Source organism: Apus apus, chromosome 12 (genome assembly GCF_020740795.1).
Source record: "Apus apus isolate bApuApu2 chromosome 12, bApuApu2.pri.cur, whole genome shotgun sequence".
In the NCBI taxonomy this organism is placed as follows: domain Eukaryota; kingdom Metazoa; phylum Chordata; class Aves; order Apodiformes; family Apodidae; genus Apus; species Apus apus.
Window position 1 is genome coordinate 8,872,973 of NC_067293.1, and position 22,687 is coordinate 8,895,659.

Here is a 22,687-nt window from a genome sequence, read left to right on the forward strand (position 1 = left end):
TGTTTTTGGGGGGGCTGGGGAGTATTAACTGAATGGGAAAAACGAAGAGGTGCGGTAATTTGCTCCCTTTGCGCCTGCCGAGCGCTCCGAACACTGCCCTGCCAGGAGAGCAATGAGCCCTCGCACGGGAGCCAGTGCGCGGCAGGGCCCGCCTGCCAGCTCTGACACGGCTCTGATGCAGCTCCCAGGTAACGCTGGACAAAATTTCTGTGAAAACCTGCTCCCGGGAGCCAGCGCTGCAGCGGCCCGGCCCGGCCCGGCCTGACCTGCTGCCGCACCGGCGGGGAACGGGGCCGCCCTGCTCTCAGCTTCTGCCGACCGCGGGCTCCCCGGGCTGCCCCCGCCACCGCCGGGCTCACACCACCACCTGCTGCCGGGCCCGGGCTGGCAGCGCCGAGCCCCGGGAGCACCTCCTCCCGCCCGCAGCCCCGCCCCGCCCGGCCGGGCCGCCCCTCCGCGACCGAGGCGGGCCGGGCTGCTCCTGCCGCCGGTGCCGCCGCCTCGCCCCGCAGAGCCCGCCGTGCCGGAGCGCAGCCCAGCCCGATGGCCCCCGAGGAGGTGGCGGTGGCCGGCGAGGAGGCGGCGGCCGAGGGGGGCGGCCTGCTGCTGGAGATCGTGGGCTCCCCGCTCAACCTGAGCCTGCTGGGCCTCTGCCTCTTCCTGCTCTACCAGATCCTGCGGGGCGAGCGGCCCGCGGCCCCGGCGAGCGAGGGAGGCCCGGCGCCGCTGCCCAGGATGAAGCGTCGCGACTTCACGCTGCCGGAGCTGCGGGCCTACGACGGGGTGCGCGACCCGCGCATCCTCATGGCCGTCAACGGCAAAGTCTTCGACGTGACCAGCGCCAAGAAGTTCTACGGGCCCGGTGAGGGCGGCGGCCGCGGGGCGGGGGGGCCGGGCCCAGGCCGGGGACCCCTGCCCCGTGTGCCCGGAATCCGGCTGGGGCGCGGGCCGGGGGGATCGCGGCGGTCTCGGCGGGGGCCGGGCCCGGGGAGGGCCGGGGCCGGTGCTGGCGGGGCGGGCTGGGCCTGGGCCGCGGGTTCGGCGTCCGCCGCGCTAATGCCCGGCCCGCCCGGCCTGCGGGATCAGCGCTCGGCTAAGCTGCCCGTGCCCCCTCGTCCTGCCGGCGGCCCGGGGGGCTGGGAAGGGCTCCGCAGGGCCGGGGCAGGTGTGCGCGGCTCGGCCGGTGTCCCCGCACGCCTCCCGGGGCCGCGGGGCGGGTCACCCCTCTGGCGTGGGCGCCGGTGTCGGGCCTCGGTGCTGTAAGAACTGCAGCTGTGCCAGCCCACCTTGCTTCATTGTTCTCTTTATTTTCCCCGGGCAGGTCACACGTCCCGCAGGGACCGTCAGGGCGGTGCCGCCGCTGGGTCGGGCGGCTTCCTCGGCCTCGGGTGCCTTTGCCTGATGCCAGGAGGCAGAAGCAAAGTTTTCTTTCAGTGTTTGCATTCCGTCCCCAGCTTTCAGTGGACATCGCTCTGTTGCATAATATTTATACTAAATACCTAGCAATTCAGATTAAACCAGTTTCCCATCAGGAGTGCAGGCAGTTCGAATGTGCAGAGATTGAATAAGCTGTGCAGACTTGTAGAGCAGGTAGTGGTGAGGAGGGTGGAAGTTTGTGTACCCAAGTGTAAGCGTGTAATGAAAAGAAGCCTCCTGTTTAAAAGCCTCTCTGAGACTTGCTAATGTCTACTAGATCTGTCTGGCACAAGCACGCTTAGATAGCTGAAGTGAGCTGCCAGTGCTACTCAGAGACAAGGAGACTCATGCAGGAGACACCACATATTTGGAAGTAATAATCATGAGATTATTACTTTAGGTCTAAACATAGACTGGAAACCATCCTGGAATGATGCTGGACTGTAGCTTTGCATTCTGCAGCTGTTAAGATGGCATGTACAGCTGAGCTAGATGTGCTGTTTTGTGTTTGTGCCAACTAAAACCCACTTCGGATGCTACCTTCCTGGACAACAGTAAAAGCTGCCCGTTGTATTTAATTTGGTAACTGCTGAATGGTTCTTCACAGTGTCTGGCTAGTTTGGTTTTTGTTTTAATGGAAAAGTAGGATTCTTTTGATTAATTTAGGAAAAGCTCACTCTAGGAGGCACGGAAGGTGGCATGCTCTCTGCAGTAACAGAGTCCACATCTTTGTTCAGGTCCCTTAAGAAGAACTTTCAATGTCCAGTTGCAACATGTGATAACTTCTATTTTCAGCTTGTCATGCAAGCAAGTTAATAATTAGTGAAGTTTAGCAAGAGTTTCTTGATATCTCTGATCTGCTGAGTTGCATGTTTTGGTCATTGGAGTTCATCTTGCATTTTCAAAGTTTGAATAGGTGCTTCTTCCAAGCTGTTCATTTATTGTATCTCGCCACGTTTCCTCTCAAGTCATCCTTTCAGCTTTTTAAATTAGGAGCATCTCTTAGCTTCTATTTCACCTCAGACTTCAAAACCTTCTCTTCCTCTTTCTGAGGAGGTGCTTCCCAATTTGTACACTTACTCTTGCCCTGTCTTTATGTTTGTTCCCTGCACTGTTTGTGGTTCATTGTCTTGGATGTTTCGGCAAGCTCAGTATCTCTTCCCATGCTTTTGTTTCTTGTCCTCTTCTGTTTTCCTTTATTACCAACTAGAATGAAACTTAAAAAACATTTCAGAAGTTTGAGCGACCTCTGACCCACAGATCAGGGTAGGAACCATCATCTGTTTCAGTGTGGGGACTCTGATCCATGAAGATGATACAGTATCCATTACCTCTGTAATAATGCTGCTCGTGTTTTTGTTTGAAAGATGGCCCATATGGGATTTTTGCTGGAAGAGATGCATCCAGAGGTCTTGCCACCTTCTGCCTGGATAAGGAGGCTCTGAGGGATGACTATGATGACCTCTCTGATCTCGACGCTACACAGCAAGAGACCTTGAGGGACTGGGAGTCACAATTCACTTGTAAGCAATTTTAAACCTATTTACAAAGCAGTAGCTAACTAATGTGTAATAAGGGAAGCAATGGTTAAAAGGCTGTAATCAGCTAGAAGCGTCAGTCTGGAAACTGACTTTGAGTTAATACCTCAGTTCACTAATTATTACTAGAATTACTGTTACTCAAAACAATTAAGAAAAGTCAGGTTTTCCTTCTGTGTTCTCCCTCCCTCCACCTCTTACAGAACCACACTCTGCCATAGGATGTGATCTATAAGACCACCCAGAACATTGACAGAAATTGGAAATAAAGAGCATGTTTTTGATATAGTTAATACCCCATCTACAGAGAAAATTAGATTTCAGTGCTCTCAAAAAGGGAAGCTTATGTTGTGTTCAGCTTCTCAGAAACGAGTAATATTTTAATTTTTTACTTCTTGAGGTTTTTGAGTTTTGAAGACAGTTTAAACTAGGCCTTTTCCCCTTAAGAGATCTTGATAAAGCTTTTTTTACTCTAAATAAATTATGCTGCATGGTCTTGCTTTGTAAGACTCATGGACAACTCAATCCAGCTGACTTTCTCTCCTAGGAAGTGATGAGCAATGGGCAAATGCCACCTCTGCGCTTGCACACAGCCTGGTCATTACTGTGACAGCAATGGCCAGAGTGGCAGAGGGACAAAGGCAACTTGCAAGCTTAAGCTATTTGTTCTAAAAGTAACAGAAGCAAGTCAGTCTCATAGTTGCCTTGTCTACATTTAGTATTAAAAGTTTTTTAAAAAAGCAATTCCAGCTGTTTTGTGTCATGCACCTAAACTTGCTGCTCAAAAAGATGAACTTCAAACCTGTTTTATGGAAATGGCTACGTTGACCTGGTACCAGGGCATGCCTACTGGAGTGATATTTCTTTTTTTTTTCCTCCTATTGTGTATCTTGATGATGAAAAATAATTCTTCCACATCTCATGATGCCTTTTAGGCAAGTGAACACCAAAAGGACTCTTTTCTACTGTCAGATAAGACAGAAAAATACATGTATCGGTTGTTTGTTTTCATGAATTGTTACATATACATATATATATATATATATATATATGATGGGAATTTCATATTAAAAAAAGTAGTATACTGGAAATCAATTTTTTGTTTTTAAATCTAGTGTTTGTTATTAAAGATTTATTATCACTAGCTAGAATGGAGCTTTCCTCCACATAATGTCATTAGAACATCTCAGTCCTGACCTGATGTGCCCCTACTATTTTGGCACTCTCCCTGTCTTAATCAAGGCTGTTAATCATGCCACACTGAATGGCTGTTTTATGATGCTAACAAGTACATTGCAGAAACCAGAACTTTGCTGCCAAATATCTGACCTAAACTAGTGTTTAAATCTGCCTTTTCAAGAGTCATGCATCAGGACTGACTGTGAACTGCACTCTTTTTATTACTATGTTTCTAGTAAATTTGGCAACTTAAAATTCTTATGAATAATAACAACAAAGCTAGTCTGTAATACCTGTAGTCAGAGGCATCTTTTGCTTTGTTGAAGTTGACAGATGGGCACCATGGTGTAGCTCTCAGTTCTTACATGTATATGGTCTTGGCATTTTTATATGTTCAGAAAGAGAAATAAAATAAGGCAGAGACTTAACTACATAACAGATCTGTCTTTCCCTTTGGGAGAAAGGATCTCTCATCTGTCCAACTGGATATTTTAAACATCCTTTACAAAAAAATAAAAACCTTGGAAGTTGAGTACATGTGTGCACATATGTATATGCATGTATGTATAATACGTAACATAAATATTCTAACAGTGCCACTGGTTGAAAAACTAGCTTGGGCAAGAAGAATAATCTAGTCCAGGATTGGATGAGTCCCTTCGTTTACACATGTCTTTACATTCATTAATCTTTCATCTTAGGCAACAGGAGAATTACAGTTACATTCACTTTGCACGTTTCCATAAACTTATTACAACATTAATAGTAGTTCAAGTAGTTAATTTCAGCTCTTCTTCTTCCCCCCAGTGTTTGGAACTAGTCGCTGAGAGCTGTTTTATTATAATACAGGCATGTTATTAATTCAGGAAACAGACCTAGGAGTTAAAAAGGTACATCTTCAGGGCAGAATAATGACTTGGATTCTTTTCTTTTTCCCAGTTAAGTATCGCCATGTTGGTAAGCTGCTGAAGGAAGGGGAGGAACCCACTGTATACTCTGATGAAGAAAAAGATGGCCAGGATGCCAAGAAAGACTAGAGTGCACTGAGAAGCTATCTATTTTTTAATGGTAAAGGATCATTTGTAATATTCCACTTGTTTTTTATAAGTTGCAACAGCAACAATGCGCCTTGCAAAAGGTCTAGAGTTACAATAAATAGTCTTTTCAAAGGTTTCCTTCTCAAATTCAGTGGTAAAGGACTAACTGCCTAAGATCTGTCTTCCTTTAAACTTGCATAATCTGAAGTATGCACGAAAAAATAGGTGTGTAAAACTCAACTGCAATCTTGGCAATAAAGGACTAGTACTGTTTTTCTTCTATCACCATTTAGTGCAGAGTAGGTTGAAATCCAGTTTTTCATTAACAGCCTGGTACTGTGGACACAAGCACAAGAATAACTTCCCATATCCAACACAAATTCCACAAAATCTTGTTTTGTCTTAGCTTCTGCAGGATCTGGGCCTTGGGCTGTGATTCCTTTAGAAAAAGGGACTATATTTTATTTGTCCATGAAGCATCATACTAATTTGTGTTGCAAAGTAATTAAATATTATGTAAAATAATTTGGCTTTCAAGGAGTTACATAGGGGCTTACAGATTAAACACTTAACTGCTTTTTAAAAATACATGAATTTTTGAGAGGTTAAATTACTTTTAGATACTTAGAAATTTAGTAAGGACTGATGAATACTTGATGTATTCAGTCACGCATAATTATGCATGGAATAATATTGTTTACTTTTAAAGCACATCTGAAGTGTTACAAAGCCTTAGAGTGTAACTAGGCATCCCTAAAAACCAGCTACACCATGAAGTGTGACTCAACTGGACTACTGTTCATTCACTTTTCCTCTTAGTAAAACGCTTTGAGGAATTTTAATGAAATTAGAATCATAGAATGTCTTGGGTGGGAAGGGACCTATAAAGGTCATCTAGTCCAGCCCCCTTACAATAAGCAGGGACATGTCCAACTAGAACAGATTTACCAGAGCCTCATCAAGCCTGACCTTGAATGTCTCCAGGGATGGCACCTCCACCACCTCTCTAGGCAACCTGTTCCAGTGATCCACCACCCTCATGGTAAAGAACTTTTTCCTAATGATGGAGATGATCAGCTGCTATTAATTCCTAGGCCTAAAAAAAAAGACTTCCTGGTATGACATGAATAACAAGTGCTCTTGTACACACAGCTTTAACTAGCAGAAAATTATTACCAGTCAATGTAATTTATACAAGTTTTCTGTACAAAATAAAATAACACGGTGTAAGCCATTTCTGTGTGGAGGGGTTTGTTGCTTTGGAAGGTTGCCATTAAAAGAAAAGGCACAATCTCATACATGACCAGCAATGCTATGCCTGGGGGACTTGACCTTTGAATTGCTTTTTACTTATTTGCTCTCCCAGCTCACATCTACACTTAATTATTAGGTTTGTTCTGACTATGTGACCTAGTCTCCTACCAGAGGTGGCAGGGAAAAATGTCCATGTGTTCCTTCATCATCCAAAAACTTCTGTAAAATTCCTCAGAACTTCCAAGGAGACAACTGATGATTTGCTGGTCACTCATAAGCATGATTCTTGTCCAGGTGATTCTGCTTGGGTGCCTGTCTGGTGTAGCTCCCTCTGTTTAGTTCTCCTGTTCAGCTGAGTTGTTTCAGTTTGACAACACGATGAAAATGATGAAGCGAGTCCTGAGTAGGAAGGTGTAAACTAGGCAAAATTGTTCAGAAGTAGAGTGCATTGCACAACAGCAGCTGTCATCAACAAGTTGACACAACATGTTGAAGTGCCTGGGACCATCTGTGGTGAGAACCAATGACTTTCCCTCAGTCCCAACATTGTCATGACATTTTCTTCTGGTTGCACAGGCCCTTCAGATGAGGAGTACAGTTGTTTGAGCCAGCTAGCTCAGGTAGAGTGGTTTGTGAACTACCTAGTGAAGGTCTAGAGACAAATACAAATCTTGTCATGACCTTTGTGTTGCTATTTTATTTTTAGAGACATTTATACTCTTTACAAACTACTACTAATGGTTTACCTCAAATTGGAAGTGTGCTTTTTTATTTAAGGCAAAAAATAAAATATTCTTGAATAATGGTGATGTTTGGTTTTATTTACTGTAACTGAATGTGGTCCTTAATATTACCCCAATGTTTCAGGTTTTATATTGTCTTTTTCCAGTGTCTTACATTATCCAAAGCATAGAGTGAAATATGTTCCAACTGAATGCCTGTAAATGCAGTTCTGGAGTATAACTTTAACAGAACAGGTTCATGTTTAACATGCTTTCCTGCTGTTGCAAAAAGAGTTAGACATAAAAAGGCCAAAATAATTGTTAACACTGAGCAAAAGCTGGAGCTTTGGAAGGCTGTGATGTAGTGGAACAAGGCTGGGCTGTAACCTACCCTTCAGTGGACCCAACCATCTGACTCTTTAGTTAGTCCATAACTGAAGTCCATATCCTGAGGAACTCAACACTATTTTAACTACTCATCTGTATGTTACAACATGATTAGTCACAGAGAACAGTAATAATAAATGAAAACTACACAGAAAACTGGTATTAACAAAAGACAAAGCTTAATGTTAAGCATCCATGCCTCTTGGGAAGGAAGTATTACACTTTGGTGAGACCAGAACTTTTTCAGAGAAAACAGATAATTTATTGTGAAAGGGGAAGAAGTGAGTCACAAAAGCAGTGGTTTCATGAAGCAGCAGGCACAGATTTTATTTTCTTATGAAGTGCTGAAGAAAATGGAGGGGTTTTAGCTTCTTTTTTACTCTCTGTAAATGACAGCTTGACCCATCCTTTCAACAGTGAGTGGCTGCAATGACTAAGAGTTGTGCCAGGTGGCTTATCAGATAACAAAGTAGAACATGACAGACCAAGAGCAGAGACTGTCATCCATCTCAGTCATATGAAGTGCCCAAACAGCCCTCACTCGTGTGTGGCACCATGGCACACTGAAGGAGCTCCAGGACAAATCAAAACAATTGAGCAGCAGCTCATTTCCAACCAGTCCTGGCATACTGTCAACTGCTTTGTTAAATTCTGAGATTCTTTTACCTAGACTCTTACCTGCTTTTAATCATCTTTGTTACCTCTTACTTCATGGTGTTTCAGTTAAACAAAGAAAGGAATGCTTATGTCAAGAGTTATGTAAGGGTATTGCAAAAGGTAAGGCATTTCTATGCATTGTCTGGGATCTCTGGATTAAGAAGAAAAGGCTTTATATCGTAATTGCTGTGTTCTTGTATTTCAAGTAGATAGAATGATGTAATAATGGGCATTGTATATTTCTGCTTTAAAAATAGCCTGTAGGATTTTGACTTCAGCATTCAGCTGCAGGTACAACCAACTGGCCACATATTTCCAGTAATAAAGCTTAGCTCAGACAGCTCCCCTGAGAGGACTTCTGTTCTCACCAGCTCTGTTAGGAGTTTTCATTACTTCTGTACAGAAAGTCAGATTTGATTGCAGGATCTGCAGTCTCAGGCCCTGCTTCATACACGTCAGAGTAAACAGGGTTTCCATTACCTCTTGAAACACCAGCTGAGTACAACAGCACATGCCAGGCTCAAACTGAAAGGTGTAAAATTAATCATGCCAGCAATGTCATACATTTGTGTTGCTGAACTATACAAACACTGTCTTTAATATATCTTTTAACCTATTTCAGGTTCTAATTGTCTCAACATTCTGTAACCTTCATACTTGAGATGTGTCATTCCTTTAACTATTGAAATTTCTTCTACAAGGCTATAAATTTTAAAAGTTTGAAAGCAAACTTTTATGTATCTTTAAAGGTTAAGATAGTAAAAAAAGGTTCAGGATAAAAAGCAAAATTATACTGAACAATTCAGTGTATGAAAGGATGGAGCTCAAATTAAGTGTGTTGATAGGAAAAAGGAATTAATATTAAAACACCTGAAAACAGGTTCTAAATAATGCCACCTGTAAACATACAGGAAACACGAGTTCTGTTTCAGTATGAAGATTACAATGGTATCTCACATTTTAAAGTGCACACATTTTATTTACTAACAATGTTTTACACACAACAAGGACTTGGGGATAGAGGATTTGTTTTCTGTTTCCATTAACATAGGAGAACATGATGCAATTACAGAACTGGTTTATTTATTATTGAATATTGCAGCATGTTGACAAAACACTGGAAATTTACACCTAAGGAAGTCTTTACGTCCTGTTCCCCCATATTAACAAAAATAAATACTTCCTCACCTGTCATCTAAAGGCCTGTCTCAGGGGACATGGGTAATTGCAGACACACAAGTGCCTACAGATTGGCAGAAGGGGAAGTTTTGTGATCTTTACTCTGCAAATATTGCATAGAGGGAAAGAAAACACCCTTGGTATGGCATACCAATGCAACTGAAACATTTTACATGGTTAATAAATACAGGAGTTGATCTGCATTGTAAGTGTATAAAATTCTAAAAAGGAGACTTAAGAGGGGCATAAATGTTCTCCAGAATAGAAAATATTTCTGTCAAGAAAGTAAGATCTTTTTAAATAAAAGTAATAGATTAACAGTACTTTGAGTAGCAACCATTTGCCATTCATGACCCTGAAAAGGCACTCAACATCTGAACATGTGAACAGAGAAGACTGATAAGACTTGGTTCAGAAACCTGTAGGAATCACCAATATTGACCACTGGGGGAAAAGCTACCATGAACAATTACAATTTGTCCTTTTTTTTAATTACGATTTATTAGAGCAGAAGTTACAAACATGGGTGAATTTAAGTAATGAAGACAAAATTATCACATTAACTTGGTATATTGCCATGTAATAAATAAAGCATAGCAAAATGAAAGCTGAAATACTCCGTGTATTGAACTTGGAACTGGTTCTCTGTATCTTGCTAAGGGACTTTGTCCAAAAGCAATTGTGGCTTTCTTCTAAATATAGTCAGCTGAATAAATAAGGATATAAAACAAGCTCCTAGAGCGTGTTTTCACATTTTTACCTACATGCAGCACAAATATGACATTTCGCAATTTCTCTGGAAATTATTTGTAAGCCAACTCACACTAAATGTACCTTCAAAATCTCATGAACAAGTTTTTAACCTGCATACACATGGGGACTGTCAGCACGCTGACAAGCACTGCCCCTTCACTGTCTAACATTCAAAGCTTCGCTTAGACAATCATTCAGATTCCTGAAGTACTACATCAAGCACAAGTTCAGGGAAACCCTTCCTCCCAAAGACCAGCAAGTTTTCAGAAACAACTCTAGAACTCTGAATACAAACCAAGCATTTTCCAGTGTGGGTTTTACAGAAGATGGGATTTTTTTCATCTTTGGAAATCTATTACTTCCCATAATTGAGCATAAATGTCCTCCACACCTTCCAGTCTCGTCGTTTTAACAATCAAAGTGAGGAGGCACTTAATAAGCTTGCTCTAGTATTTACATAGCTATGTTTTTCTCCAGTTACTCATTATTACTAAACACCAAAACTTAGATATGTACATGGTTCCCTACATTTAATCAGAGTACAACACTACAAGATCTCAATCTGTATTCTTTCAAATTCATCGCAACTGTCTATGAAAGTTTGTCTAGCCCTGGGAAAAGTTTTGGTCCTCTGTTATCCAAAAGGCAAACACAGATGCAGGTTTTGTGGCTCACTTCAGCACTTAGATATTTTAACTGAAGGAATTACCTAAGCAAAATTAACCCCAGTATTTTATATACTTTTAAATTATTAAAGGGCTTTCTTCTCCCACTTCTATATATATAAAAAAATCAGTGCTATTATATAGTAGCTGTTCAGCATCCTCTTCTGGGCTCTGCTCCACAGAAAGTATCTGAGCAGGGGTTTGTCTGAATTATCTCAAGAGGAAATACAGAGCATCCTCTGACATCTGCATCCATCTCTCTTCTCAACATTAATTTCCTCTCATCTCCTGTAGATAAGTATATGAAAAAGTTACTTGAAATGAGTTTGTTGGGGGTGGGGAGGGAAGGGGTATGGGGAGGTAGCTGTAAGGCACCCACCAACAGGCTGGAAGCACAGCGATTTGGGCTGTGAGCAACAGCCAGAAACGTGACAGTCTCGTATGGAGATCAGGTGACTATCTATATATAAATTCAGTAACTTCAGACAGTACTTCCACCCAGATATACCACATACTGAGTTGCCTAACACCATTTCATTTGTCTAAAGCATGTTGAGTTGTTGGCATGCACATTTTTATTAACAGAATAACCAGCAATCTGCTAACGCCCATGACAAGATGTTTTGCTATCCAATCACGTAGACCAATACTGAACTTCTCTGCATCATATTCCCAAGCTAAACTGAACAAACCTGGAACTGCAGAAGTTACACTCTTTGGTTTCTTTAATGCCATGTTTATATTTTTAAAAACTCTTTTTAAAAACACACCATCCATCACTGTAAGAACTGTAGCAATTAACCTCACCTATCAAATTCAGTCACCTCAGTTCTGGTGTCCCTCTTTCTCACCTGCTCTCTGGAGGGTCTCCTGAAGTGGTGAGCCATCACAAGGGGTAACACCTGGTGCTGCCACGGTAGGGGGAAATGTCTTGAATTTCACTTTTTTGTGGAACATTTTCTTACATTCTCTTTGCATCTTCGTGAGTGACTCCAGTCGCATGCAATTGTCTGTCTCTGGAAAGCCACCTTCATCAGATAAAAGATTAGAAGAAAGTTTTTTTCGCCTTTTCTTCATTTTGTGAGCATTTCTCTCCTCTTCCCTGGGTGGTCTCTCACTTTTCTGTTCTTCATGTCTTAATTTACTACTTGACCTCTTGCATGCCTTTTTAAGCTTATGTTCACACTGCCTTGTGAAGCCCTCATGGACAGAACTAGAACAAAAGCTACAATTGCTGCTTTCCTTCTCTTGACTTTCCAGAGTTACATTTTTAAGGTAAACCAGTAATTTTCTTTCCCTGGCTTTTGCAGGCAAGCACCTTTTATTACAATTGCTGTAAATTTCTTCACACCTTCTTTCTGTTCTCTTCATTGAGCCTCTAGGTGCCTCGCTAAAGTACTGGGAATCACTGATCTCTTCCAACAAATCCTTTAATCTGCCAGCAGACCCACATGCTTTATATGGTACAGAACCTTCATCACTACCATCTTCTTGTCTAAATTCCTTATCACAAGTAACAGCAGTGCAATCCAAAGAATGATTCAGTCCAGCATGTGCTAAGTTATCAACAGCAAGTGAGTAATTCCTCTGCACTTGCAGTGTTTTTTCAAGCTTACCCCCATGGGTCTTGTTTTCTAACACTGTGTTTATTGACTCAAGCTCCCCAACAGTGATCACCAGTCTGTAATTATCACCACTACTACAATTTCTCTTGAGGGTCTGTACAGGACTCACTTCTCTGAAGCACTGACCATGTTTGTTACTCAAGCTGGTGTCAAAACCACTATCATCATCAAACACCACTCTCTTCCACCTGGACTTGTTCACAGTGTTTTTTGGCTCTAAGCAAACACGTGCATAGCATGGTGTCTGATAGTAGTTTAGTAAATAATGGATGAATTCATCAGTCTCATAAACCTTTTGCTTTTTGCAACAGCCTTCATCAGACACTGTCTGTGTGTGAACTACATTCAATGTTGGGTAGTTCCTTCCATCGAGAGATTCGATGACCCTGCAGTCTTGTGTAACTGTAATCAGTAAAGATGCACAACCAGAGGAGTGGGACTCATCTCTGCCAGGCCGTCCAGCAGGACTCGGGGCTGCAGAGGGATCATTTACAATTGTCCTGGCTATATGACAAGTAGAGGCATGGAAGTTTCTCTCATCTCCTTCCTCACCAGGTAAGCTGCCATCTTTTTGAGTTAATGGGCACTTAAACTGCTCCTTGTGTTTCAGCTCTTTGTGTGTGCCATAAAGGGAGTTAATCAGCTCCTGACGTGTGTCTTTTAATGCTGCTTCAGAAAAGGAATTGATCTTCCTTAAGCCCAATGAAGGATCCACTTTCTGACTTGCCAACTGCACAAAATCCTTCAAATAAAAAAAAAATAAATAATTCAGGAAAATTATTATGTAAATTATGCTATAAATATTGCTAAACTGCACACTCATAAGCAAGCAGTCCCATGATCAGAATTATACACAAGGGGTAAGTTTGGCTTAGTTCAGAGCTCCATCATACAATCTCACTACTCCTAAATCAGATGTTTCATCATCTCAGAAAGCTGCACTCTCAATTAAAATAGGAAAGTGTTCCTTTCAACCAATTCATCTATCTCACTGCAGCTGCATAAGAAAATGTTTATGCGTTTGATCACAGCATTACAATAACTAGTATTGCATGCAACAGTAAAATTACTATACTTGTGTAGATTGAAAATTTTATTTAGGATAAATTACTTTGTTACACATTGTTTTTTAAATGGTCCAAAAACAACCAATCTAAAGCTCCCCAAGTGGTAAAGCCAAAAAAATAGAAGTTTATTTAACACATCACGTTCATAATTAAGAAGGCTAAGATGATATTATGGGGCCCTAAAAGTTCTTCAGAATGGTAAAGGTAGCCTCTGACTTCAACCCTTTGCAAATTATAGCTCTTTAGAAATCATTAAGGATTGAGGAAAACACACTTTTTAAAAGCTGCAAGCAAATTTTTACTTAGCAAACGGCAAAGATAAAGCCATGTTAGCACCCCTGAGAAACAAAACCCTATTCGCATTTAAACCCTTTTTTTTTTTAGCCCAAAGCACTAAAATAAACCTCCAAACATTGAAGCGTGTGCTCAAATTTTTACCACTCAAAATTTTATCACTTCATTGCTGACTTTCTCAAGACATTAGCTGAATCAAACTTAGCTTAGTGTTGGCCACAAAACAAAGGCTACTAGAAATGCAACTGGCACAATCTGTGTCACTTTAATTCTGCCACTTCCACACCTGAGACCAAAACAAGCAGAGGAAGCATTGTTTGTGTTCACCCCCTGAAACTCCTTGTTTGCCATGCTGGATCAAGTCTAATAGAGTTGATACAGCCCTTCCAGCCCTATTTTTACCCAGTAATAACGAGGCCTTGAACAAGCATCAAAGACAACTTCTGGGTGGAAATGCCCTACCTTTGCTTTCAGGGCATGACTGAGAGCAGTTTGTTACAACACGTAAAGACCTTCAGGCCTTCTCTGGCCTTCAGGTGTTCACTCAGTCCCAAGGCATTCTTTTGAACAGCATCAGATAAGTATTCAAGCTCTAATAAATACCCTTCAAAATTCAAAATATGTTTTAAAATAGTCTTACTTTCACACGGTTTAACAGCACTGTAAGCAGTCTGACAGACTCCACTCTTCTCTGAGCTAGCAGGGATTTCCTTTCTTCCCATTCAGGCATATTCTCTGGCCACTGCTGTTCTTCAGCTGGTACCTTCTGCTGCTTTGGGGGATGTCTCTCATCTCCATCTATCTGCCTCTCTTCTCTTCTCTCGAGCTTAGCTTTCTTTTTTCTCTCTTGAACTTCTTTTCATCACCACGTCTTTTTCTAGGTAATTATCAATATGGGACAATTTAGATGACACTTGCTTTACATTTTGAGTCCTGGGGAATTGGATGCAAGTCTTTGAAGTGCTAATAATAAGCAACCAGTCGCCAAGAATCCGCATGTGGCTAACAAGCAATCTTGTTTGTTAGAATAACATGTTTAAAAAAATATGGCAGATAGATAACGTGCATCCAACTGACGCACACATTTAGAAAGTTCTCTCTTCAAATGGCTTGTATTCTAGGGTTCTCTTTTAAGCACTGCCAAGACAACAATCACATCATCTTTTGTGTCTAAGGACACAACTAGGGACTAATCATTTGGTCTAATTCTTAAGTTAACAAATGTCCCCTACAGATCAGCATCAGGGTCCCATTTAAGAGATACTACAAGACTAACACAGGGATGGTTTTGTTACTGCTGAGCAGTGCTTACAGAGAGCTGAGGCCTCTTCTGCTCCTCACACCGTCCCACCAGGGTGCACGAGAAGTTGTGAGGGGACACAGCTGGGACAGCTGACCCAAACTGCACAGAGATACCATATGACATCATGCTCAGCAATATAAAGCTGTGGACGTTCAGTGTGGTGGCATTTGTCTTCCCAAGCCACTGCTACATGTGATGGAGCCCTGCTTTCCTGGGAATGGCTGAACACCTGCCTGCTGATGGAAGTAGTGATTTAATTCCTTGTTTTGCTTCGCTTGTGCATGGGGCTTTTGCTTTTCCTGTTAAACTGTTTTCACCTCAATCCCTGAGCTTTCTCACTCTGACCCTTCTGATTCTCTCTCCCATCCCACTGTGGCGAGAGGGAGCAAGCAGCCACTAATTTTTGGAAACCTTGTCCTGTAGAAAGCAAATCTACTAAATAACCAACATGACATGCCACAGAAAACTCCAGAAAATTCAATAAACAATGTGTTCACCCAATTAACTGTTTAGAAATATATTTTTTTAATATTTTTTAGTAAGAAGGTGTTGACAATGGAAGCACAGCAATGTTTTCAGAGACCTAACATTAGAGTCACTATGCTTTCCATTCTAAGTGTTGGGTTTTTTTGAGAGATGAAAGTGTGTAACATGATTAATTGCTACTGACAGTTTAGGATGCCATCCAAACACATTATCTACAGAAATAAAACTTCAATATACTACTCTCACTCATACGCAAAAAAATGTTCATCTCTGGCTTAGGACCTTCCAGTCAACTGGGAGGTACCTAAAAATGTACAACATATTAAATAATCTCCCTTCAGGGCATAAAGACATTAATTTGTGATGCTGCATAGAGCAATATAAAAAGTCCACATGCAGAATCTTAGGCAATCAAGCCTCACATCAATTTGAGAGCAACAGCTTTCCAATTTAATTCCAGGTCCACAAAATCCTAGAATAATCCAATCTGAAAGGGACCTCAGGATGTCTCTAGACCAACCTTGTCCAGCCCCTCCATCTGATGCCTCACCCACAGAATTATCATGGACAGTAGCACATAAATTAAAAACTACATAGAACTGCTTCAAGTTCTCCAACTCACTTCCTCAAAGCCTGAATTTTTACAGTAGCTACTCTTGCTGGATATTACTTGGTATAAGGTAGTGTGAGAAATCTCAATAAAATGGGACATTCTCTAAAAATACACTCTCACCTTTCAACCCCCTCTCTTTTTTCCCCCTTTTTCAAATGTGCTCTTGTTCTTGCAGCTTTAGTCTCTCCAGGCTTCTCTTTCTTACAGCTCCTTCACTAAGGAGTCACCTCCTGTATAAAAAAATCACCTGTCACAGAAGAAGCAGAATCAGACTTAATAGTCCAGTTTGCTGTGTATTTATACAGACAACCTGCTGAGCAAGTGAGAGACCCCAGGTGACTACCAAATACTCCTGCACCCCTGAGAATGTCTCTGTCTACCCTGGCATGCTGTAACACCACTTTGAAGTTCACACTGGGTTGTCAAGCAGGCTCAAAAACCCCACTCCCAAATATCTCCTCCTGCTGCCGTGACATTAAGGGTTCACAATATGACATCATACCTTTGGTCAAACTCATTCCTGGCATGCTTTGCTGGGTACTCAAAGTTCAGTATGTTCAGCAGAGCATTCCTGGCTGCAGGATCCATGCAGTTCTGCCAAAACCAGATTCACTGACTCTTAGAGCAACATCTTTTGGACCAAATGCTTGCCTGCTTAAAAATTAATGGACTCTGTTGATGTGTGCTGCATGTAATCATATTCAAACGCCCAGATGTGTGCACACTAAAAGAAAACACTCAAGAAAACTGCATCAAGGTCTGCCCACACCAAAAAAAAATAGGTAATTATTTTTAATTACTTTTTAATTATTTTAAATTAAATCTAATTATAAGTAGGTGTTATTTCCAGCACAGAGGCATATTCTAGGGTCACAGTATAGAAATCACCTGCTGGGAAAAATGTATCAAAATGGGGCACCCTAATAAGTACTTATGGAGGTAAGCTAATAAGCTGCTGAAATTAAGCTTACAGATTCCAAGTTTTCTTTTACAATGACAGGCTAAGCATAGCACTTAAATGGATTCATCCCTCCACTTACTTCAACAAAAAGATACAAAGAGAAAGGGTAGCCTTTACTAGCCAAGAATCACCTGCATCAAGGCAGCTGCTGCAGCTACTTCATGCCTAACAGTAAGAAACCAAGTATCTTTCAAAGAGCCTCACCAGCTCCTGAGATCATCTCCCACTTTCAGTGCCAACCACATTGAAAATATTGACAACTTTTTACCTTACCCACACCATTTTTTCAGGAAACCAGGCCAGTAAAACAGGTTTTGATTAAAGGATTTAAGTTCAGATGCTTTAATTTCATCTATCGGTATCTCTACATCCAGTACAAACAGGACAATCATAGTGTTTATTCCCCTCACAAGCTTAAGTGTCTAAAAAGTTTACAGAGAAGCCTCCACTGGTGAGCAAGGGCTTATTAGGCCTAACTTCAAGGAAAAAAAAGAGCAGAAGTTGGCAATCCACCACCTGTGGCAGTTTCTTCCATAAAATCTCAGCAGCTAGTCGTAAATAAAGGTTACAATATTTTAATGCTGTCTATATGATGTATTTTCCTTTCTTTTTTGCTGTCATTTTAACATAAATACAGACTAAACCAAAGTGGGGAGAAATCCCATATATACAGAGAACTGCAGGAGTGCCACATAAAAGCTTCCACTGAAGTAACATTAGAAAAAGTTGTTGTCACAGGTTAAAAACTATACTGCTGTTACTTGAAAAATGCCTGTTTGCCTTCAATATAGGAAGACATAGGGGAAAACAAGTGCAGTGCAAGAAGCTGACTGGTGAAAGAGGGTGACTACACTTTATTCAGAATGACAAAGAAATACATATGTACTAAAGGAAAAGCTCATCTAATAAAACAAAACAAAAAAACAACAGGGAATCTCTGGAAGCAGCAACTACAACACAGACTGCAGCACTGAATCACCCCTGTTAAGGAACTGCTGCCAAATGCACTCAGAATTAACCCCAATTTTGTCAGGAAAGGCTGACTAACTGATAAACCAACTGATATTATCCTGCCCTTGCAAATCTTTCTTCACTTGCATCCTTACGCCATCATGGCTGCAACTGCAACCATCACCTGAAAACAAGCCAAAAAGTGCCTTCATGGAGCTGGGTAAGCTTTAGTGATTTGCCAGTGCAGACCCTCACTCTTGCTCTTCCCCACTCTTCTTCATAGCCAAGAGCATTTCAAGCACCAGAAATGCATTTCTCATCACAAAACTGTGTATAAAGCACAGTATTCTTTACTATCTGATCCCCTGGCTGTTCAGCAGCATAGCCTTCAGGAATCAACCCTGACACATTAATAAGCTGTTGTCTTAACTTTAGGTTTTAGCTGTTTCAACTGATAAACCACTAGGAATCTGACAATCAACCCCTTTACCAAATTATTCTTTCCTTCTAGCCATTCTGCTAGGATTATAACATCAGGAACACATTTGCCCTTGCAGTTGGGTTTACTAAGATAACTGCAGGCTGAACTGTCTTTTGCTACCTGCACACCATTCTTCTGTCATCACATGTTCTGATAACCCTGATATACACACACACACAAAAAAGTGTTACTTAAATGTATAAAAAGAAACCAAGATACTGACCTGGGACTCTACAGATCTGTGATCAACTCCCAGTTCTGCTGAGGAATTCCTGTGAAACCCAGCAACTTCCTATGTCTCAGGGGCCTAAAATAATACAGTAATTTAGAACAGATTCAAGCTGATCAGGACCACAACAGGCCATCAGATCACTTACTCTGGCCTGTGCTCATGGTATTCGGATGAAGCAACTCTTCCAGGAAGGCACCTGGCTCTGGTTTGAAAACACAATGAACTCCTGTCCCTCCCCACAGGCAGTCAGCTCCACTCCTCTCTCATTCACCATTTGAAATGGAAGCCACTTCCAGATACTGATTTTTTTTAAGCATTTCTATAGCAGATTCACATCCTTTTAGCATCTAGGTGGTTTTGTGGGGTTTAGGGGTGTTCTTTTTCCCCTCTTACATGCTGCAATCCAGGTGTCTCTCAGTCAATTTTCTTATATAAAATACACAGCTTGAGCTCTTTGAGAGCTCTCTCATAGTCCCTCATTGTTAGGCACCTTCTCCAGCCCATGTATTGTTTGTTGCAATGGTCTTAACATCCTCCGATACACACAAATCCCAAACCCTAACAGAGTATGAACTTCCTCAGTGCTATACACAGCAAATTAACTCACTAAAGCCTACTTTCTATCACCACTTAAACACACAAAATTAGACTTTAGGGAAACAGTAACAGCCCAGAAATATCTAACCTGAGACACTCATATAGCCCACATAAGCAAAATGCAAGTAGTGAGTATAATTTGACCCAAAGGTGCCCCTCACATTTGCTCCCAGTACCACTAGCTCAAACAGCTCTTACCATCCCTGGTTTCCCAATGGGTCACTGATTCCAGGCCCTGGGCCATCCCAACTGTTTGAGACCTCACCATCAACTGGGTCAGGAAAGAATTCCAGCTTGGAGGGAAAAAAAAAAACAAACAACAAACTGTATTTTGTCAGGTTACTTTTCAGGCAGTTGTTGTCCCTGCCCTGGGGCACAGCACAGCCCCTGAGCAGCTCCAGCACAGAGCCAAGGGGAGCGCCAGGCACAGAAACCACCTCAGTTCCACAGAGGCGGGTATGCAGGAGCATATCTACTGATCCACAGCTGCAGAAAGAGTTTATGACACACAGGGAAAAGCATTTAGCAGAAAGCATCACTTGGAGAAGTTTAAACAAGAGATTTTCAACAGATGGGCCTAGTTTGTTCTGTGAAGAGCAGAAGCGATCAGAGGTGCTGCTGCTCACCCAAATTTTGCAATAACGGGACATTTTGAAGCAAACGCTCCCAGCACCACCACTTGGTGCTGCCTGTTCTGAGGCGAGCATAAAGAAAACCGCAAGCCAGCCCCACCTCCGGGGACACGGCAGCCGCAAGGCCGCGGGCCCTCGGCCCAGCGGGCAGGGGCCCGAGCTCCGGCGGGCTCGGCCGGCACCGCAGCCGGTCACCGCACCGCCGGCCGCGGGGAACCGCGCCGGGCCCGGCCGCCGCCCGGGAGGAGGTTTCAGCCGGAGCTACGGGACGGAGGCTGCTGCCCCGGCTGCGAGCCCCGGCGAAGAAGCGGGAGCCCCCCCTGCTGCCGCCGGGCCCCGCTCCGCGCACCCCAGCCGGGTCAGGGAGCCCACCGCGCAGGCCGGGAGAGGCAGCGAGCGGCTGACGCTCCTCCGGCCGAGCCCGGGGACGGGCCAGCCCGCCCGAGCCGAGCCCGGCACCCGCCAGCCAGTGCCGCCAGGGCCGCAGGTTCTGGGCAGCCCCACCGGAGCTGCCGGGAACCGCCGCACGGCCCCGGCGTCTCGGCAGGCGCGGGCCAGGCCCGGCGGCGCGGAGGGCAGCGGCAGCCCTGCGGGCGCGGCCCCTCCCCGGGGCCGGGACCCCCGGCGCCCTCGGCCAGCGGGGCACCCAGCAGCCACGGCTGCTCCCCGGAGCAGCTGGGCATCGGGCCCAGAGCACCCGCCCCGCCCCACAGCACTCCCGCCGCGGCGGACGCCCTCGGCCGGCAGCGCCCGCCCCCACACCCGCTGCCCTTACCCCTCCGGCCGCCGCTACGGGCGATGCTGCCCCCGGGGCGGAGCGCCGAGCAGCGCGGGGGGACCCGCCTCCGGGGCGCGGCGCCGGCCGCTCCGCCCGCCTCCCGGCGCGGGGCTGCAGCCCGCGGGAGGGTCTGGCCGCCCGCCTCGGTCCCAGCCCCGGCTGCCCGCCTCGGTCCCGGCGCTGCGGCCGCGGGGGCCATTTTGTGGCGGCCAGACCCCGAGTAAGAGCGGCCCGGGGCGGCGAGGCTGTGCGGTCTTGGGGGATTTCCCGCGCGTGTTTGAGGAACCACTGGCAAAGCGGGGCAGGGCTGAGCCCCGGGAGGTGCGGGCGGCTCTGGGCCGCGCCTTCCCGCCCGGCTCTTGGCCCCTCAGGGCTGCCGGCTCCGTCTGTGTGCCTTGAATTGAAAAAATAAAACCAAACGAGAATGAGTTCCTGCCTCGCTGTTGCCTGGCTTAGGCAGTGCGACAGCCTGGTTACCGGGGTGTGATAGAGTACCGCGTTTCCTTTGTCCTGTAACAAAGGTGCCTCACGCACCACTGCTTCGTCTGTGTGTGAGGATTAATACCAGCTTTTCTTTGTTTTGGTCCTAGATGGTAGGAGTTTGAGCAGTGGGCCGGCGCTGTGTCTGGGCCCCGGACGGCAGGCAGCTGCCCGCCCAGCCGCGCCCGCCGCTGCCTCTGCTGAAGGGACTGTCTCTGCTTCCCAGCACTTGGCTTCTCCAGCACAGGAATTCAGTTTAGGGCACTCATTCACTCACACATTCCCTGAGTTTTCAGTGCTTTTTCTGTCTCTTGCAATCGTGACTACAGAACATAATACATTTTAGATCCTTTCTCCCCCTTCTCAAAACCAGACACCTCAGTCTTTCCCTTGCAGTGCGGTTGTAGCTCCCAGGGTCGGCGATTGAAGGATGCCCACGAGGCGAGGGCTGCAGGCAGAGCCTTCTTAGATTTTTGCACACCCTGTATTTGCTCTGCTCTTACAAAAACGTTCTTCTTAAAACTGGACAGAAATGAAAGGTGAAACCTTGCCTGTACAACTCACATGATGGCTTTGAAAATCAGTTCAGGCAAAACTGGTGAGAAGAACTTTGTAGGCCCAGCTTTTTTGTTTATTCTCATTTAGCTAAAGTGGATTTGAAGTAAATAATCTTTCACGCACAGGAGCGTTCACACAGAGTTTGCAACATCATAACTACTACATTTCAAAGGGCTTTGATTTAAAGCCTGGCAACCAGTGCACGTAGACTGGCTTTCTCCGGGAGCTCCAGAAATGGGCTGGGGAGGAGGATGGTTGGAAGAAGCTTTGGGCATGAAACATGTTTAAGTACGTGCAACTAAGAATTCTGGCTATGGTTCTACTTGTGGCGTGGCAATGTCATTCCAGGCATTATGTCTCGACGTTACTGCTTAAGTAATTTAAAAGCTAAGATAACTTCCCATTGTGAGACTGTATATCTCCCTACCTTTGGGTTGTACAGTCTATAGGAAAAATCAAACCCCATTGTATATTTAATATTGAAATAGAACATTGACACCTGATCCAAGGAACAGTAGGAATCTTGCGTAGCTTTGTTTCAGAAATAACAATAATACAACCTTGCTTATGGCAGATGGCTGTCTTTGCAGGTTTCACTCGTGAAACTCATTTGTGAACTGCTGAAATATTCTTTCCCTAACTGCTGATGTGATCAGTTACTGAGTGAGAAGCAGGTCACCTACACAGTCACTTTCTAGCCAGAAGCAACCGAATGATGGGTTGAATACTGCCATCCTCTGGCTGGCTGCACAGAAAGCTTGTTGAACTTATATTTATTTAAGGTAATATTAAAAATATATATATTAAAACACCTGGTGGTGTTTTGTTTTGTTTTTAACATG

General features: G+C 44.0%; 2 protein-coding genes across 10 annotated transcripts; one reads left to right on the forward strand and one right to left on the reverse strand.

The window, feature by feature from the left end:
- Window positions 1–439: 439 nt before the first annotated feature.
- On the forward strand, window positions 440–7,227 carry PGRMC1 (progesterone receptor membrane component 1). Its single transcript, XM_051630016.1, has 3 exons — window positions 440–862; window positions 2,784–2,939; window positions 5,073–7,227. The coding sequence occupies exons 1-3, from the start codon at window positions 544–546 to the stop codon at window positions 5,168–5,170; spliced, it is 573 nt and encodes a 190-aa protein (XP_051485976.1). The 5' UTR covers window positions 440–543; the 3' UTR covers window positions 5,171–7,227.
- A 2,617-nt stretch (window positions 7,228–9,844) lies between these two features.
- Window positions 9,845–20,846, reverse strand: LOC127389488 (A-kinase anchor protein 17B-like). Of its 9 annotated transcripts, none has more exons than XM_051630007.1 (7): window positions 20,805–20,846; window positions 19,596–19,690; window positions 18,792–18,875; window positions 16,296–16,422; window positions 14,414–14,650; window positions 11,639–13,154; window positions 9,845–11,075 (listed from the first exon to the last, which is right to left on the reverse strand). In XM_051630007.1, exons 5-7 carry the CDS (start codon window positions 14,501–14,503, stop codon window positions 10,939–10,941), a joined length of 1,743 nt encoding a protein of 580 aa, XP_051485967.1. In that variant the 5' UTR covers window positions 14,504–14,650; window positions 16,296–16,422; window positions 18,792–18,875; window positions 19,596–19,690; window positions 20,805–20,846; the 3' UTR covers window positions 9,845–10,938. The 9 variants fall into 9 exon arrangements, 8 of the variants coding, with proteins under 8 accessions (XP_051485967.1, XP_051485970.1, XP_051485973.1 ...); XM_051630010.1 differs by lacking the exon at window positions 20,805–20,846 and adding an exon at window positions 20,024–20,564; XM_051630013.1 differs by lacking the exon at window positions 20,805–20,846 and adding an exon at window positions 16,678–16,826 and having other exon boundaries at window positions 16,296–16,405; window positions 19,596–20,564.
- Window positions 20,847–22,687: the final 1,841 nt, after the last annotated feature.